Source organism: Brachionichthys hirsutus, chromosome 13, assembly GCF_040956055.1.
Source record: "Brachionichthys hirsutus isolate HB-005 chromosome 13, CSIRO-AGI_Bhir_v1, whole genome shotgun sequence".
NCBI lineage: Eukaryota > Metazoa > Chordata > Actinopteri > Lophiiformes > Brachionichthyidae > Brachionichthys > Brachionichthys hirsutus.
The window spans coordinates 12565339-12584848 of NC_090909.1; the positions used below are offsets into that span (position 1 = coordinate 12565339).

Below are 19510 nucleotides of genomic sequence, written 5' to 3' on the forward strand. Positions count from 1 at the left end.
CGTCCCCTCGGGATTTGATGCAGGTTTTAACACCAAGATGTCTGCACCCACATCCTGTCTGCTGCCAATCGCTGGATAAATATATAACAACCAACGACAAGGAAACTGGGGAGGAAATACCAACGTTACGCAACAGTCGGTGGAACTTTAGGCCCCGCCGGATTGACGCGGAACGTTTTTCCACCGGTCAAGTTGAGGCCTGTTCAGGCTCAGGCAGGAAGAATGGAGCAGGTAGAAACCGGCCACGCCCGTGTGACACCTGGAGGTCACTGTCTGTTGTTTCGGGGCGTGAGGCCCTTACAACACGAAAGCATTTTATAGATACATTCATAAAAGAGTAAGTTCCTTAGAACGTTGAGGAACATTACGCAGGAAGGGATTTATAAATTCAAAGCAGCAGGAACATGTGTGACTCAAACGGTCGTGTATCAGGGGGCGTCGACACACAAACGTTGGTGCGCCACATCCTGGCGGGGGGGGGGCTACTTACTGGCGCTAGCATTTACGAAATCTTAAACAGAAACAAGACGCTGGGAAAACTATACGTGCAAGGTAAAGAGAATTAAGAGCTCTAATCGTACCGTCACGGTTCACAGTACAATCGTATTTATTGTGTAATAATACTGCGATGTGTAACAGCAGTCTATTGCAGCGTCCTGTGAGACGCGCTGCTCCTCAGGGGGCGTTTGCTTTGTTTGCCCGGTGCCTCTTCCCTGGGCGGGGTGAGGCGGCTCCTTCAGGATGCTCTGGGCTCTCCTGTGCCGTGTTGATGACCTTCTGGCGACACGTCCGGGGTGTACCACGCCTCTCACCCTGAGTCTGATGGGTTAGGGTCCAGCAACTCCCGCAGGGTGGAAGGAGACGAGACGACGAGAAGATAGATGGATGGATGGATGAATGGTTGGATGGGTGGATGGATGGATGAATGGATGGTGGATGGTTGGATGGAGGACTCAGTTTACACCTCCCGAGTCCAGAGGAGGGCCAGACGCATCGCCACAGACCCCACCCACCCGGGCCACAGACTGTTTGTCCCGCCCACAGACCCCACCCACCCGGGCCACAGACTGTTTGTCCCGCCCACAGACCCCACCCACCCGGGCCACAGACTGTTTGTCCCGCCCACAGACCCCACCCACCCGGGCCACAGACTGTTTGTCCCGCCTCCGTCAGGGAGGCGGTTCAGGACAATAAGAAGCAGCACAGCGAGGCTCAGGAACAGCTTCTTCCCCCGAGCTGTGAAAGCAGTCGTTCCCTTGTAGTGATCTGGGACGCTTTATGCCGGCCCTGTTGCTGTTGTTGCTATTCTGCACTACTGCCTGTGATTCACTCTCTCTGTGTATATATATATTGTATTGTGTATATATATTGTTCCTTTAAATAGAGAGAATTTAGTTTTTGATTTGATTGTTATGATGTGTGCCTTAAGCCGTGGGCCTTCTCACGATTTTATTATGCTCGCATAATGACAATAAAGTATCTTGAATCTTGAATGGATGGATGGTTGGATGGACGGATCGATGGTTGGATGGATGAACGATGAACATACAACTTGCAATAGAAGGGACGAAATGACGTCTTTCTTTTTTTAATCGTTGCCTTTCACACAACCAGGTTCCCTCGCGGAGTGGCTCATCTGCTTCATAGAACATCTCTGTTACCGTAAACCTTCTACGACGGTTCGAGGCTGCTCTTTGTTTTCACGTTCGTCCCTTAACGCCGCGCGAGTCTTTTACGGCCATTACGGTTTGTGTACCCGGAAGTGACTTGCAACCATAGAAGCACAATGGAGCGGAGCGGCACAAAGCGTCGCTGATGACGTGCTGTTAGCGGATCGTTGCTTAGCTCGGTGGCTAACGGCCCTCCCGTTGAACGCACGCAGGCTAAGCGCGTGCCTGACTTAAACAATGGAGTTTCCCTTTGATGTAAACCGGCTGTTCTCTCAGAGGGTCACCGTCCTGGACGAGGGCGTTGCAGGTCGAGCGTCAGCGGCAAGGTACGGTTGATGACGTCACTTTCTGTGTGACAGCGTCACGAGCTGCGAGCCTCCAGGACGTTCTGAAGTCTGTCCGAATCAATATCGATTGAACGGCGCGAGGCGTGTCTCCCACGTGGAGCGTCATTGCGTGGGAGACACGCCCCCTCAGTGACCTGTGACCTGTGACCTGCTTCTCTTTGCAGGCCAGATCTTCAAGCCCACATCGTCACTGTCATTGATGAGCTTGGACGAGCCTCAGCAATGGTGAGTCTCAAGTGCGTGTGTGTGCGCGTGTGTGTGTGCGCGCGCGTGTGCGTGTATATATAACTAGCTATAAACTAGATTTATTTGTTTCTAAGCATAAAAGCATAATAAAAGTACATTTAACCCGAATAAGTATCTAAACTCTCTACCGGTGTCTCAGAATATGATGAATATATTTATTAGATAGAATGTTAGAGTACAAGTACAGTCACACAGTAGCATGTATTACAGTACAAGTACAGTCACACAGTAGCATGTATTACAGTACAAGTACAGTCACACAGTAGCATGTATTACAGTACAAGTACAGTCAAACAGTAGCCTGTATTACAGTACAAGTACAGTCACACAGTAGCCTGTATTACAGTACAAGTACAGTCACACAGTAGCATGTATTACAGTACAAGTACAGTCACACAGTAGCATGTATTACAGTACAAGTACAGTCAAACAGTAGCCTGTATTACAGTACAAGTACAGTCACACAGTAGCCTGTATTACAGTACAAGTACAGTCACACAGTAGCATGTATTACAGTACAAGTACAGTCACACAGTAGCATGTATTACAGTACAAGTACAGTAGTTTAGTACAGTAATGGTTGTAGTAGTAGCTTTTCAGTGTGTAACCGGGGGGGGGTCTCCACAGGCCCAGCAGCTCGCGGCACCCATAACCAGCGCCCCCAAGCTGCAGGCCCAGAAGCACCAGCTGTATCTGCTGAAGGAGGGCGAGGGAAATGGGTGCGTACGCTTGGATGCACCTGTGTGCAGAACAGGTAGGCGTTGCCGAGGGAACCCAAACTGACCCCCACTGACCCCCACGTTCCTGTCCCGCAGGGGGCGAGGCGTGATGGCCGGACTTCTCAAGGTCGGCCACAAGAAGCTGTTTCTGCTCGTGAGTCGATGGTTTCGCTGTTTCATCGAGGTGAAAGGAGTTTCTGAACTCAAGGTGAAACGTCTTCTCCCGCTTCAGGACCTCCAGGGTGCGCACGTGGAGGCGGAGCCTCTGTGCGTTCTGGATTTCTACATATCGGAGGAGCTGCAACGCCATGGGTGTGGCCTGGAGCTGTTTGGGTTCATGCTGCAGGTGAGGTCCCGGGGGGGTGAACAGAAAGCAGCCGAGTCGCTCTGGCCTAAGGGAACGTTGTAGGGCGGGGTTGTGCGTCCCGGACGGAGCCTGAAAACGGACCCTCTTGGAGACTCTCATGTCCCGATGTCCTGAGAGCGTCCTGCTCTAGAGCCGTAGAGCTAGAGGATCCGAATATATAATATTATAATATATATAGCTTGTATTATATTATAATATATATATAGCTTGTATTATATTATAATATATATAGCTTGTATTATATTATAATATATATAGCTTGTATTATATTATAATATATATATATAGCTTGTATTATATTATAATATATATAGCTTGTATTATATTATAATATATATAGCTTGTATTATATTATCATATATATAGCTTGTATTATATTATCATATATATAGCTTGTATTATATTATCATATATATAGCTTGTATTATATTATAATATATATAGCTTGTATTATATTATCATATATATAGCTTGTATTATATTATCATATATATAGCTTGTATTATATTATCATATATATAGCTTGTATTATATTATCATATATATAGCTTGTATTATATTATAATATATATAGCTTGTATTATATTATCATATATATAGCTTGTATTATATTATCATATATATAGCTTGTATTATATTATCATATATATAGCTTGTATTATATTATAATATATATAGCTTGTCTTATATTATAATATATATAGCTTGTATTATATTATAATATATATAGCTTGTCTTATATTATAATATATATAGCTTGTCTTATATTATAATATATATAGCTTGTATTATATTATAATATATATAGCTTGTATTATATTATAATATATATAGCTTGTCTTATATTATAATATATATAGCTTGTATTATATTATAATATATATAGCTTGTCTTATATTATAATATATATAGCTTGTATTATATTATAATATATATAGCTTGTCTTATATTATAATATATATAGCTTGTATTATATTATAATATATATAGCTTGTCTTATATTATAATATATATAGCTTGTCTTATATTATAATATATATAGCTTGTATTATATTATAATATATATAGCTTGTATTATATTATAATATATATAGCTTGTCTTATATTATAATATATATAGCTTGTATTATATTATAATATATATAGCTTGTCTTATATTATAATATATATAGCTTGTATTATATTATAATGTATATAGCTTGTCTTATATTATAATATATATAGCTTGTATTATATTATAATATATATAGCTTGTATTATATTATAATATATATAGCTTGTCTTATATTATAATATATATAGCTTGTCTTATATTTTCATTTCTCCACCGCAGCACCAGAATCTGGAGCCCGTTCTGATGGCATACGACCGGCCCTCGCCAAAACTCATGTCTTTCCTGGCCAAGCATTTCTCCCTAACCCAAAGTGTCCCTCAGGTACGTCTTGTCCTGCGTGCGTGTGTGTGTGTGTGTGTGTGTGTGTGTGTGTGTGTGTGTGTGTGAGTGGCTGGTTCTCTTCAACCTGCTGCTCACCAGCCAATCAGAACTGAAGAAGCCTCTTTGATGAGACACATCGTCAAACTTTAAAAATAATTCCCGTTGCTGCAGATCCCGCGAGCAGGGATTACACGTGCACATTACACGCGCACATTAAACGCGCACATTAAACGTGCACATTAAACGCGCACATTAAAGGCGCACATTAAACGTGCACATTAAACGTGCACATTAAACGCGCACATTAAACGCGCACATTAAACGTGCACATTAAACGTGCACATTAAACGTGCACATTAAACGTGCACATTAAACGCGCACATTAAACGCGCACATTAAACGTGCACATTAAACGTGCACATTAAACGTGCACATTAAACGCGCACATTAAACGCGCACATTAAACGTGCACATTAAACGTGCACATTAAACGTGCACATTATGTGAAAAACCTTTATTTAACGGTGTCCAACAAAAACAGCGGTGCCTGTCCTCTACAGACCCGCCAGGCGGATAAAGCGGCTGCAGACCGTCATGATGGACGGCTTAGAGACAGTGGCTCTGAGGAAAAGACAGGAGGCGGAGCTAGAAGTGAAGGAGATGAAGATGCCCCCTAGTGGCCAGGCGGCCCTAAGCAGCTTCTTAGGTTGCTTATAAGCCTGATAATATGCAGGGTTCTACGCAGACACATGATAATGGCTGTTTGTATTAAAGCCCTACTAACGCCTGCCCTTCTGCATGTTTATTAAACTCAATTTAATTCTGTTCTGTCCAGGTCAATAACTTTGTGGTGTTCGAAGGGTTTTTCCTCAACAGATCAGGTAACATATTCTTTAAGCTCAACTTTATTGTCAGTACACAAGATAACGAAATGCAGTTTAGCATCCTCTCATTTTCTGTTGTAATGACATTGCTTAAGACGTATGTCCAAATGTCAGCTTCTAACATGACACCCTGAGCAGCTAAAGCTGTTTTCTTGGTATTTGTATATATGCCAGAAAGGTGCTTTCCAACCATAGTTTTGTGGTGGAAGAAAGAAATACACTATGCATGTATAGCACAGTGTGTAGGGGTTGTAGCTGTTTATGTAGCATGTATAGCACAGTGTGTAGGGGTTGTAGCTGTTTATGTAGCATGTATAGCACAGTGTGTAGGGGTTGTAGCTGTTTATGTAGCATGTATAGCACAGTGTGTAGGGTTTGTAGCTGTTTATGTAGCATGTATAGCACAGTGTGTAGGGTTTGTAGCTGTTTATGTAGCATGTAGAGCACAGTGTGTAGGGTTTGTAGCTGTTTATGTAGCATGTAGAGCACAGTGTGTAGGGTTTGTAGCTGTTTATGTAGCATGTATAGCACAGTGTGTAGGGTTTGTAGCCGTTTATGTAGCATGTATAGGACAGTGTGTAGGGTTTGTAGCTGTTTATGTAGGATGTATAGGACAGTGTGTAGGGTTTGTAGCTGTTTATGTAGCATGTATAGCACAGTGTGTAGGGTTTGTAGCTGTTTATGTAGCATGTATAGCACAGTGTGTAGGGTTTGTAGCTGTTTATGTAGCATGTATAGCACAGTGTGTAGGGTTTGTAGCTGTTTATGTAGCATGTATAGCACAGTGTGTAGGGTTTGTAGCTGTTTATGTAGCATGTATAGCACAGTGTGTAGGGTTTGTAGCTGTTTATGTAGCATGTAGAGCACAGTGTGTAGGGTTTGTAGCTGTTTATGTAGCATGTATAGCACAGTGTGTAGGGTTTGTAGCCGTTTATGTAGCATGTATAGGACAGTGTGTAGGGTTTGTAGCTGTTTATGTAGCATGTATAGCACAGTGTGTAGGGTTTGTAGCTGTTTATGTAGCATGTATAGCACAGTGTGTAGGGTTTGTAGCTGTTTATGTAGCATGTATAGCACAGTGTGTAGGGTTTGTAGCTGTTTATGTAGCATGTAGAGCACAGTGTGTAGGGTTTGTAGCTGTTTATGTAGCATGTATAGCACAGTGTGTAGGGTTTGTAGCCGTTTATGTAGCATGTATAGGACAGTGTGTAGGGTTTGTAGCTGTTTATGTAGGATGTATAGCACAGTGTGTAGTGTTTGTAGCTGTTTATGTAGCATGTATAGGACAGTGTGTAGGGTTTGTAGCTGTTTATGTAGCATGTATAGGACAGTGTGTAGGGTTTGTAGCTGTTTATGTAGCATGTATAGGACAGTGTGTAGGGTTTGTAGCTGTTTATGTAGCATGTATAGCACAGTGTGTAGGGTTTGTAGCTGTTTATGTAGCATGTATAGCACAGTGTGTAGGGTTTGTAGCTGTTTATGTAGCATGTATAGCACAGTGTGTAGGGTTTGTAGCTGTTTATGTAGCATGTATAGCACAGTGTGTAGGGTTTGTAGCTGTTTATGTAGCATGTATAGCACAGTGTGTAGGGTTTGTAGCCGTTTATGTAGCATGTATAGGACTGTGTAGGGTTTGTAGCTGTTTATGTAGGATGTATAGCACAGTGTGTAGTGTTTGTAGCTGTTTATGTAGCATGTATAGGACAGTGTGTAGGGTTTGTAGCTGTTTATGTAGCATGTAGAGCACAGTGTGTAGGGTTTGTAGCTGTTTATGTAGCATGTATAGCACAGTGTGTAGGGTTTGTAGCTGTTTATGTAGCATGTATAGCACAGTGTGTAGTGTTTGTAGCTGTTTATGTAGCATGTATAGCACAGTGTGCAGGGTTTGTAGCTGTTTATGTAGCACGTATAGGACAGTGTGTAGGGTTTGTAGCTGTTTATGTAGCATGTATAGCACAGTGTGTAGGGTTTGTAGCTGTTTATGTAGCATGTATAGCACAGTGTGTAGTGTTTGTAGCTGTTTATGTAGCATGTATAGCACAGTGTGTAGGGTTTGTAGCTGTTTATGTAGCATGTATAGCACAGTGTGTAGGGTTTGTAGCTTTTTATGTAGCATGTATAGCACAGTGTGTAGGGTTTGTAGCTGTTTATGTAGCATGTAGAGCACAGTGTGTAGGGTTTGTAGCTGTTTATGTAGGATGTATAGCACAGTGTGTAGTGTTTGTAGCTGTTTATGTAGCATGTATAGGACAGTGTGTAGGGTTTGTAGCTGTTTATGTAGCATGTAGAGCACAGTGTGTAGGGTTTGTAGCTGTTTATGTAGCATGTATAGCACAGTGTGCAGGGTTTGTAGCTGTTTATGTAGCATGTATAGGACAGTGTGTAGGGTTTGTAGCTGTTTATGTAGCATGTATAGCACAGTGTGTAGGGTTTGTAGCTGTTTATGTAGCATGTAGAGCACAGTGTGTAGGGTTTGTAGCTGTTTATGTAGCATGTATAGCACAGTGTGTAGGGTTTGTAGCTGTTTATGTAGCATGTAGAGCACAGTGTGTAGGGTTTGTAGCTGTTTATGTAGGATGTATAGCACAGTGTGTAGTGTTTGTAGCTGTTTATGTAGCATGTATAGCACAGTGTGTAGTGTTTGTAGCTGTTTATGTAGCATGTATAGCACAGTGTGTAGTGTTTGTAGCCATTTATGTAGCATGTATAGCACAGTGTGTAGGGTTTGTAGCTGTTTATGTAGCATGTATAGCACAGTGTGTAGGGTTTGTAGCTGTTTATGTAGGATGTATAGCACAGTGTGTAGTGTTTGTAGCTATTTATGTAGCATGTATAGGACAGTGTGTAGGGTTTGTAGCTGTTTATGTAGCATGTATAGGACAGTGTGTAGGGTTTGTAGCTGTTTATGTAGCATGTAGAGCACAGTGTGTAGGGTTTGTAGCTGTTTATGTAGCATGTATAGCACAGTGTGCAGGGTTTGTAGCTGTTTATGTAGCATGTATAGGACAGTGTGTAGGGTTTGTAGCTGTTTATGTAGCATGTATAGGACAGTGTGTAGGGTTTGTAGCTGTTTATGTAGCATGTAGAGCACAGTGTGTAGGGTTTGTAGCTGTTTATGTAGCATGTATAGCACAGTGTGCAGGGTTTGTAGCTGTTTATGTAGCATGTATAGCACAGTGTGTAGGGTTTGTAGCTGTTTATGTAGGATGTATAGCACAGTGTGTAGTGTTTGTAGCTGTTTATGTAGCATGTATAGCACAGTGTGTAGGGTTTGTAGCTGTTTATGTAGCATGTATAGCACAGTGTGTAGGGTTTGTAGCTGTTTATGTAGCATGTATAGGACAGTGTGTAGTGTTTGTAGCTGTTTATGTAGCATGTATAGGACAGTGTGTAGGGTTTGTAGCTGTTTATGTAGCATGTATAGGACAGTGTGTAGCTGTTTATGTAGCATGTATAGCACAGTGTGTAGGGTTTGTAGCTGTTTATGTGGCATGTATAGGACAGTGTGTAGGGTTTGTAGCTGTTTATGTGGCATGTATAGGACAGTGTGTAGGGTTTGTAGCAGACTTTTATCTTGTATTGTGTTTTTTGACCCTAAGTGTGTTTTTACCCTCGCCGAAGAGGAGGTGAGGGTATTGCAATTGGGTGCGTTTGTTTGTTTGTTTGTCTGTTTGTCTGTTTGTCTGTCTGTCTGTTTGTTTGTTTGCTTGTTTGCTTGTTTGTCTGTTCGAGCGCATAACTCAAAGACTAGTAACCCAATCGACTTGAAATTTTTACACAAGCAAGGTTCTGTCCATAGCTCGGTCCTCCCCGAGAATGGCGTTAATCCGGATCTGGATCCAGATTCTAGAATTATTTTTACATCTGGAATTGTGCCTGTGCTGTAAACTGCCACTTTAAGAGGGAGGGACACAAATGGCATGATGGGAAAAAGAGTCCAGAAGGAGTCTTGTAGTACGTTCCGGAGCAGCAAGCTAGAGCAGGTTTGGCCCCTCTGATCCGGAAGCCCTGTTTACTGTCTCACAAGATCCAATAGTCTTTTGAAGGCGGGGTCTGCAATCTCTGATTGTCGTTTTCTAGTTAAGTGTGTTTTTCTTTACAGCAGTCCATCTGAGACAGGTTGCTGCAAAAAAGCCAGAAGGAGAGATTAAACCCTACTCTTTATTGGAGCGAGAAGGTAAAGCATGTCCCAATTATTATCATTTGAAACACCACAGTACAAATCATATACTGTATACATACATATACATATACCGTATGTTTTTCGGACCATAGAGCGCACCTTATTATAAGGCCCAACTTCGTGCAACATTAATGAACGCGTCTTACTTCATACAAAAGGCGCACCGGGTTTTAAGGCGCATTAAGCGAAACGAAACGGTCAGATAAGTAAAATTTTATTCAACTTATTCTCAAGATGAAACTCGCCCGGCGTCGCCTCCCTGTCTTGGTGAACGTGTGTTCTCCTTCTGTCGTCCAGCGCTCCCACGCAGCTCGCAATTTAACGTTGAACGGTTGGAGTTGGTTGGTTAGTCCACCCGGGATGATGATGATAAGCTAGTTAGCTAGTTAGCTTGCTTCACTTGGGTTTAGACAGTATCGGTGAGATCGGCGCGCACGGCGTACGCAGATCGCCACATAAAAGGCGCATAGTCAAGTTTTGGTCGTGAAAATACGGTCGTTTATTGTGCACGCTACACACAGTACACACGTAGCTTATTGTGCATTCCACAGTAAGCATACACAAGTTGGATAGATATACGGTATTTTAACTAAACGCATTCGCAGTAATTCAGCTACACAATAGCATAAAGATCATACCTGGGAGGCTGAAGAGGCAGAATTAGCATAACAAGCTCGCAAGTCCAACAATCAAGTTTACCAAACTCTCATTCTACATCACTGAAGGCATTGAATTCTTCATCCTCGGTGTCACTTCTGAGTATTTTTTCCAACTTTGGAGGAAAATGAAGGGCCGTCTCCTCTTCTGCGGGGAGTTCCAGTTCCAGTTTCCAACCCCCCAACGCCCAGTTACCCGACACAAAATGCCACATCACCCCTTTCATTGTCTTATTTCATGATATCATTGCATAATGTGTAAATATGTATTTACACATTAACGTAATTACATACGGAAACAAGTTATATTTAATCAATTTTATAAAATCGCTGGAAAAAACTTTTGGCAACTGAGATCACTGTTTCTTCATGTCATTCAACCTGCCTCTGTAAACGTCGATCGCTGATTGGATGGCATTTTGCACTTTCATGGATCGAAGCTTGTTTTGACCGGATGTTCTTTCCCATTCGCATAAACTCTGCTCGGCGCTCTACTGTTAGCCCAGATAGCTCCTCGGGCTCTTCTTCATTCGGGCTCCTTCCCCATCTGCAACATGTCGTGGTCATTCATGGGGGGCAGCACGTCCATCTATCAGAGCCCCCCCCCTTCTCAGCCAGTCTCACGGACGTGGTTACGGCTGCACTTTGGATGTCTATAGGGGGAAAGCCCTTGTAATAATTGATTGCGTCAGGATGCAGATTCTTCCAGCAAGCGTTGATCGTTTCAGATCTCATCTCAAGAATTTCTCTATTTATCTGTAAAAGAATTGATCGATACCGCCTTAAGGACGAGGTAGAAAAAACTGATCTCGCTATTCAGATCTCGCGATACAAAATTACCATCTCGAACAATCTCGTGAAAGATTGTCTCGGATACTTAAGTTGGAACGCCGGATAACTGGGGGTTTACTCTACATATTTTAATGTACATAAGTTGCACCTGAGTATCGGTGAGTGCTTTTCTAGTTTAGAAATGTAGTCACGAAATTATGGTACTGTACGTTTGATCTGGAATAAACTGACCACCAAAAACTAGAAAGAATTACATTTCATTCTTGCCCTTCGTGAAAAGAACAGTGTACATATATTTTGAAGTGATTGCAGCACTGACGTGTATTTCCTCAGTTCCTTGTCAAATAAACATAAAACCTGAGTTTAAAAAAAGCCTTCACTGAAATATTTGAATACTTTGTTTGCTCCTCAGCGAAATATTTGTATCCTTGAAAAACGTGACAGAGCTTCCTACTGTACTACATGAGTTTTCCTCCATGTAATGTTTGTCTGAGTCCGCTCTGGGGGGGTGGGACGGGGTGTGTCATGGAAAGGACAATTGCTGGCTGAATCCAGATTGCAAGGTCCTTCTCTTCTTTGGAATTTTGTTTTTGGGCCTAAAATGTCCCTAAAGAAGACATGCTAATGAAGTTCCTAATTCTGTATGAAACCCATTACAGCTACTCTTTAAAATATTTTTAATAATAATAATACATTTTATTTATTTGGCGCTTTTCTGGAAACTCAGTCGCTTTACACAGTGTACATAATATAAAAACAACAAAGAAATACAGACAATAAAAAGTGAACACGGTTTCAAAAAAATTCAATAAAATGTAAAAAGTAAAATTATACATTCAAAGCAATGTTGAACAGATGGGTTTTGAGTTCTTTCTTGAATGCTCGTAGCGGTTGTGCTAACGTGTTCCAGAGTGTGGGGACAGCGAGGTAATTTATAATTAAATGATGACAGCTGTATTTACTATCCATATTTTTGTGTAAAGACGGTGGCAATAGATTATGATGTACTAGGCATAAAGAGTTGACTGTTGACAGGAGGCGGAGCTAGAAGTGGCACAGCTCTAGCGGTTCGTTCGTTCGTCCCCTGTCCCCGTGTCCATCCTCGAGGTCAGTTGGTCACGGGACATAAATGTCATCGTATAGAAAAAAGGACAGTTGTTTGCATTTTTAGTTTAGGAAGGGGGGGCGGCTCCTGACTGTTTGTGCCTATGGTCCGAGTATCCACCCTTTTTGGAGTCCTTGGAGGGGGTACTGGAGAGTGCTCCTTCTGGGGGTTCCCTCGTTCTGTTGGGGGACTTCACCTTTCTGTCATCATCTCTTTAAAGTTTTCTGATGAGAGTTGTTGTCTCCTGTTCTTCCAGCAGTACGCCAGGTGCTGGACTCTCGTCCCTGGCCGTTCGCTCCTCCTCACTCCCCCCAGAGGTCTGTGTCCCACCACTGCTCCCACACGCTGAATGTGGGATCCTCTCCGAGCAGAGTGGCCCCACATGTCACCCCAGCCTCAGCCCCCGGGGCAGATGGGGCTCAGACTCGACAGTCTCCTCTCAGCGATCACTGCAAGGCAAGATGCTCCAGGTACGAAGCGGTTCACATCAACATGGCGGCCATTCAGACGCATGACGTCACGCTTCCTTGACCTCTGTGAAAGTTCAAGTGCTTGTTTTTTTTGCTGGGGTCAGTGGGACGAGGCTGCCGCCCTGCAACGGTCCGCTCAGACCGTTAGTACCTCAGTAGAAGCTTCGGTTGCTGTGAGCTTGAGCATTTATTCGTCTTGATAGGGTAGTCGTTCCACCGGATGGTGTTTCACGTGACGCTCGGGTCCGTGGCAGAACAGCCATTGCATTTTGTTGGGTATCCAGATTACGAGATGGACCCAGGCCGAACATCCAGAGAAGTTCTTCTGTTTTTTTACGCTTAGTCACTGACATTAATTCCGTGATGGATTGATGATGATTTATAGTTTGGCATGCAGTTAATTACTGACGGTGGTGATCAGCTGATTATTGGCTTTAATGCATTTTCTTTCACCGGTATCCGCTAGACTGCCAGTGTCCTGCTGCTGTTACTGCGTGGTTGAGTGTTTCCTATCGCTCTCTTGTTGTGGGGTTGTGCGTTTATTATTGTCTTGTGTTTTTATTGTTATTATAATTCAACTCTAACTGATTTGTTAACCACAGCTTTCTAACCACTTCACCTGTGTCTCTATTCCTCTTCATTGTTTTCTTTATCCAATCCATTACCTTTATTACCCCTTTGATTCTTTCTGTTGTCTCCACTAGTTCTCCTCCTCGGTCTCGGCTGGGCTTCCATTGACCCTCCTCAGATCAGCACCGTTTCTGACCCCTTTACAGGAGTGTTTCTTAATAGCTTGTTTGTGTGAGGTGGAGAAGCCGCTCTTGTTCCTGTCAAGTTTTGATTTTGTCAAGCCTTTTTAAAATGGGTATGTCTGCATAGCAGAGGAAACACCCTTTGAAGCAGAGGGAACACCTGTCTCACGGCAGTCCCTTTGAAGCAGAGGGAACACCTGTCTCACGGCAGTCCCTTTGAAGCAGAGGGAACACCTGTTTACCGGCAGTCCCTTTGTAGCAGAGGGAACACCTGTCTCACGGCAGTCCCTTTGTAGCAGAGGGAACACCTGTCTCACGGCAGTCCCTTTGAAGCAGAGGGAACACCTGTCTCACGGCAGTCCCTTTGAAGCAGAGGGAACACCTGTTTACCGGCAGTCCCTTTGTAGCAGAGGGAACACCTGTCTCACGGCAGTCCCTTTGTAGCAGAGGGAACACCTGTTTACCGGCAGTCCCTTTGTAGCAGAGGGAACACCTGTCTCACGGCAGTCCCTTTGTAGCAGAGGGAACACCTGTCTCACGGCAGTCCCTTTGTAGCAGAGGGAACACCTGTCTCACGGCAGTCCCTTTGTAGCAGAGGGAACACCTGTCTCACGGCAGTCCCTTTGTAGCAGAGGGAACACCTGTCTGTGTTCATCCACAGGAAACCGTAGATTTCTGGCACTGGTATGGACGCCTGTGAACGGAGTTTTAAGTTTGGAAACATGCTGTGGCATCGTGTGTGACCTGCGTCTACGTTCAGAAACAGCATGGATGCCTTCAAAACTCATCGCTCATCCACACAAACGAGCCTGGCGCCAAAGTGACGAGAGACGGAGCGTTCTGATTGGATGGGATTTACCGAACTATGCCTCCGATCGGTTTGGCAGGCTTGTGAACGTGCTGAACAACGCACTTGCGCGGTTACGTTGTATCAAAGCAAACAACAAAAAGCCTGTAAACAAATAAACATGTTGAAAACAAGAGGATCTCTGAGAGAGTGGCGTAACGTCTTCCAGGTGACTTTAGCACCTGGATGAATGAGAATCTCCACAGACATGATGTTAGCCGGTAACCGGATCAAACCTGTCGTGTAAATAAAGCAACACGCCCGTGAGCGTGTGCAGTTTGGTGCTGGTTTGAAGCGACCGCTGGATCCTCCAGATTTAAGTGGCTCGCCGCTCCATGTCCGCTCAAATGATACTTCCATAGCTACAAGTTTGGGTTTGGGTTTCAAGGTAACTTCGTTTCATTGTGCGGGTAGGCTAAGTGTTTTTACATTTAAATCAGTTATTGATAACCCCCCCCACTCACCTCCCCCTTTCTTGCTGTGATGCTCCAAAGCGGGTGTTTGTTGTATCCCCAACCTGCCAGCGACTGAAACGATACGGGACCACTGGGAGGAATAGCATTGGACCGTCTACCTGCTTCTGGATCCATCAGCAGGTAGACGGGATGGAGGTTGAGGGTTCCTGCTGGACCACAGTGTCAGGATAATGGAACTCTGCAGCACCAGCTCGGACGGGACACACAAAGCATCTTATGTGTATCTATACACCTCCAAGTCATTCACCTGTAGATCAATGCAGGTGTAGTCAGGATCAGTAGAACGGGTTACACAGGCAGCTTAGTGCGTCCTCAACCGTCTCCAAAACCTGCTTCCATAGTTTGGTTTTTATTTGTACTCAGCTTGTACACGGCTCCTGCATTCGATCCTCACTTCTGTTTTGTACTGTATATAGTTTCTCCTACTTTTGTCATGTTTTTCCTTTATGTTTTTGTTGTTGCCCTTCATCCATCCTGTCTCTTCCCTTTTTTGTTCTGCTTGTTTTTGTGTTTTCTCCCATCAGCCGGCGAGGCCTGGTCGCCCGAGGCAGCCTGTACAGTCGGCACATGGGTGGCGCGGCTGCTGGACGACCGGACGCTCGCTTACCAGGCAAGGCTCCGTGAGAATAACGTCGTCATGAGACTCACACCGGAGACACGACCGTATTATTTCAGACGAAGGATGGGTTACATTCGTAAACCGAGGTTCCACTGTAGGAGACTGGGACAAATGGAAGGCGGTGGTCCCAATGAGGGACAGGTACCTTGTCTTTGTCCTCTTTGTCTCTCCCCCACTGTCTCCCAATTCTTAATGGAGGAGGAGTGTGGTGGCTGCTGCCCGTCATGCTGTCACACTGAATGACGCAGGCAGACACGGATCAGTGCAGGCGGCCGCTTCTCCCTCCTCATGGTCTGTTCTGCCTTCTTAGGTCTGAGGGCAGGGGGGGGTCAGTCAGACGCACACAGGCTGGCCGGTACTCGCACCCCACTTAGCAGGTATTTACACCCTTGCACGAGACATTATAACTTGTCTTAACGAACGAGAAAGAATTAAACGACCTCTGGTGGCTCACCCAAAACATGCAGACATTTGTTGCTGTGATAAACCATAAAAGGTACTGAAAAGTACCGGAGAATACTTCATTGGTGCCTGCGCTTGGGATTGTCATAGAGGTTGTGGGAAGTCAAGGCGTGACCCTTGTTGGATCCTCAACTTGTTTTTCCCTTTCTGGGTGACAGAAAGGAAAACCAGACGAGATGTCCTCCAAGGGGCGCTGTCCTCAGCAGCAGACTACGTACACTAGACGCCGCTAGATTGTCCTCACTCTCACTGCAAACTCGAGTTATCGATGTAGCCACTGGATCAGCCACGCCCGTCGTCGGCAGCTCTGAATGAATGTCGCTATTGTAGGTCTAAAATAAAACATGTATAAAGGTGGCGCAGCGGGTGGCGCTGTTGCCTCGCACCAACGGTTTGCAGGTCCAAATCCGACTTGGGGCCTTTCCGTGAGGAGTTCGTATGTTCTCCCCGTGTCTGTGTGGGTTCTCTCCGGGTTCTCCGGCTTCATGCAAATTAGGTGACTTGGTTCCACTAAATTGCCTGTGTGTGGCCGTTTGATGAACTGGCGACTTGTTGAGGGTGTAGCCCCGCCTCTCACGCGTTGGCTGCTGGGATAGGCTCCAGCACAACCCGCGAGCCGGTACCGGACAAACCGGCTTGGATGATGAATGAATGAATAACCAGATAGAGAGGGAGGAGCTTAGCGTGTCATAGGAGGTTCTGCCACCAGTGCTGGCCAATGACAGCATATTGATTATATTGATTACTGCATCGATTAGTTATAAGCTTTGTTAAAAAGGAAAGTCTTTAATCTCCTCTTGAACATAGAGATGGTGTCTGTCTCACGAACCAATCAGGGAGCTGATTCCACCATAAAGGAGCTCGATAACTGAAGTGAAGAGATTTCAGTATTTCTTAAACTGTACAAGAAAATGTCTTGATTGTCCATTCAGATTGTTGAAAGGAGGAAGGCTTGAAACTTCAAAGGAAACTTGACGTTCAGTAAAGGCCTGCACGAAGCAGCCATGTCTGCCTCGCCTGGATGTTCCACGCTATCGTGCACTAAAGCGGGTTTGGGTGGAAGCGCAGACTCCCCGTAATGTCTGTCATGATGCATTCAATCCTTCTTCCTCTCCTCCACCCAGGCCCCAGCCGCGCTCTCCTCCACCCTCCTGTGCGTCCGACAGGAGCTTCATCAGCAGCCAGACCCCCCTAGACAGGACAGGCACACCGCTGGACAGAGGTGCTGAGGACAAGAGCAGGGCTTTGAATGGTCCACCGCACCAGACAGGAAGCGTGTCCTCCTGCCCCAGACCGAGGGGCAGGAGGACACGAGGCTGGTCCTGGGCTCCAGGAGAGAACGGCTACGCCGCCCAGTGGGCGAGGCAGGAGCGGGGCCGTCTCAGCACCCAACCGTGGTGACCGAGAGCCAGATCTGTGATGACGGACGCGATTCAGATGAATGGATGTTGGTGAATAATTACTCTACAATTACAGTGCTCAGAGTTCCAGACGCTAAGCGTCCAGCTAACTGCTGCTTGGCTAACGTGGGCCAAACTGTCCAATGGGGTTGCTGCACATGCATTCTCAATGTATCTAAGGGCCACCAATGGAGTCGTTTTCCTGTCACACACAACAACCTCAGTAAACGTGGTATTAAAATACTTATGCGAGTTTGTCTCTTCCTGATGTGTACACATTATTATGGCTGGTATTAAATACAAACCGCCCTAAATTAATGTGGACTAGCTGTAGGTCAGTCTGTGTGTCTGAAATCGGATTGGATGTGTTCTGGGCTTTGGGTCGATCCATTTATCTCCTCAGTGAACGCCTGGACCAGTGAGGACGCCACCATCACAACATGTGACGTCCAGACATCTGCACTCGAGATGCGTAAACTGGACACCAGTAAGACATTATGAGTCTGAAAAAGGTAAGTCATAAGTCATTTATGTACAAAGCAAACAGCACTGGTCCAAGAACTGAGCCCTGTGGTACCCCACATATCCAAAAGGTTAGAATGTATATTGTTAATTTGCACATACTGATGTCTGTCTTCTAAATAGCTTCGCAGCCAATAATTGTAGTCTTTGAATACCGTTTTGTACCGTAACATTTGTTTAGGAAACGTTTCCATCATCAGGGACTTGTTACAGATATGAGTTAATGGTTTCATGATGCAGTCCCCAGAAATGTTTTTGGATTTGTGTCCAATACTAATTATTTTGTCATCAGTTTCTCTGATAAACGTTGCGTGTGGGTTGATATAGATATTATTGATGTTTCTGTGTCTGTTCATGGGCCACGTTTTTGCCTACATTGATGATATTTTCATTGAACTTGTCCGCTATTTGCTTTTTTCTAGAAGCCAATTTTTTCAGAAAATAACTCGGTATGTCCCGTCCTGATCTCGTGATCGGAAATCACGAGCTTGCGGACTCGATCGGAATAGATCGGAATTTCCTGCTGCACTAGTCCAAGTCCAAAGTGAAATAGTATTTTATTTATGGCTTGCATGTTCCAGCGGCGCCACAGAAGTGTTCTGTTTAAGAGTTTAATGTTGAAATAAGATGGTTAAAATAAAAAATAAGGGACATCCTGGATCTGTTTTTCACTGGACTTATTATTATTATTATTATTTCATGCATTAAAGGAGTATCGGATCAGGACTCGGTATCGGTTCAAAATCAAATGACTCGGACTCGGGGTCAAAAAACCCTGATCGTGACATCCATAAAAATAACCGAATTGTTCTTTGTCTTCCCCATAGTAGCACTAATTAAAGTTATTTTGATGGTCAGCTTGGTCCCTCTTCTGTTGTTATTTGTATGGGAGCTGTAAAATAGCAAATACAGTGGAACCTTTGTTCTCGAACATATTTTGATCCATAATACTGTTCAAAAACTGATTTGTTCGAAAACCGAAACTATATTTCCCATAAGAAATAGTGTTCAGTAGATAAATCTATTCCTCTACTAGATAAATGGCCATTTACACGCCTAGTTATGTATCACTAGAACTACTAATATGTTATAATTAATCCTTCCCCTCCCCCCTTTTCACTCCCCTTCCCACCCACAAGACACTCAGAGTGCAACCCTCCCCTTCTCTTCTATTCTCTTCTTTTGATCTAACGGAATTCTCTGTTTTTGATTCTGACCTTTGATCTTCATCATGATCATCGGTTATGTTTTCTCATTGTAGGAAGAATTACTAACATATTATAATCAATACTTCCCCTTTTACACCTTTTCTTTCCCTCTCCACCCACAAGGCACTCAGAGAGTGCAACCCTCCCCTTCCCCTTCCTATCGATCTATAATACAAGCCTTTCATTATAAACATGTGATTTATTTTAAGTAAGATAAGAGTTATTTCCTCTGGACGGAAAAGTCACCAATAGCCAGGAATGACCCGGCTGCAGCCAGCACACAAAGCTAGCCAGCAGCGGCTACCTGGGAGGGGGGCTCACACACACACCCCAGCCTAAAGACAGGGACA

At 44.2% G+C, this 19510-nt stretch overlaps 1 protein-coding gene across 1 annotated transcript; it reads left to right on the top strand.

The window, feature by feature from the left end:
- The first annotated feature begins 1799 nt into the window (after positions 1-1799).
- atat1 (alpha tubulin acetyltransferase 1) lies at positions 1800-17676 on the top strand. The gene is made up of 12 exons (XM_068747216.1): positions 1800-1996; positions 2182-2242; positions 2891-2982; positions 3079-3136; positions 3215-3328; positions 4683-4784; positions 5620-5665; positions 9771-9845; positions 12661-12874; positions 15474-15559; positions 15879-15945; positions 17155-17676. The coding sequence occupies exons 1-12, from the start codon at positions 1908-1910 to the stop codon at positions 17429-17431; spliced, it is 1281 nt and encodes a 426-aa protein (XP_068603317.1). The 5' UTR covers positions 1800-1907; the 3' UTR covers positions 17432-17676.
- Positions 17677-19510: the final 1834 nt, after the last annotated feature.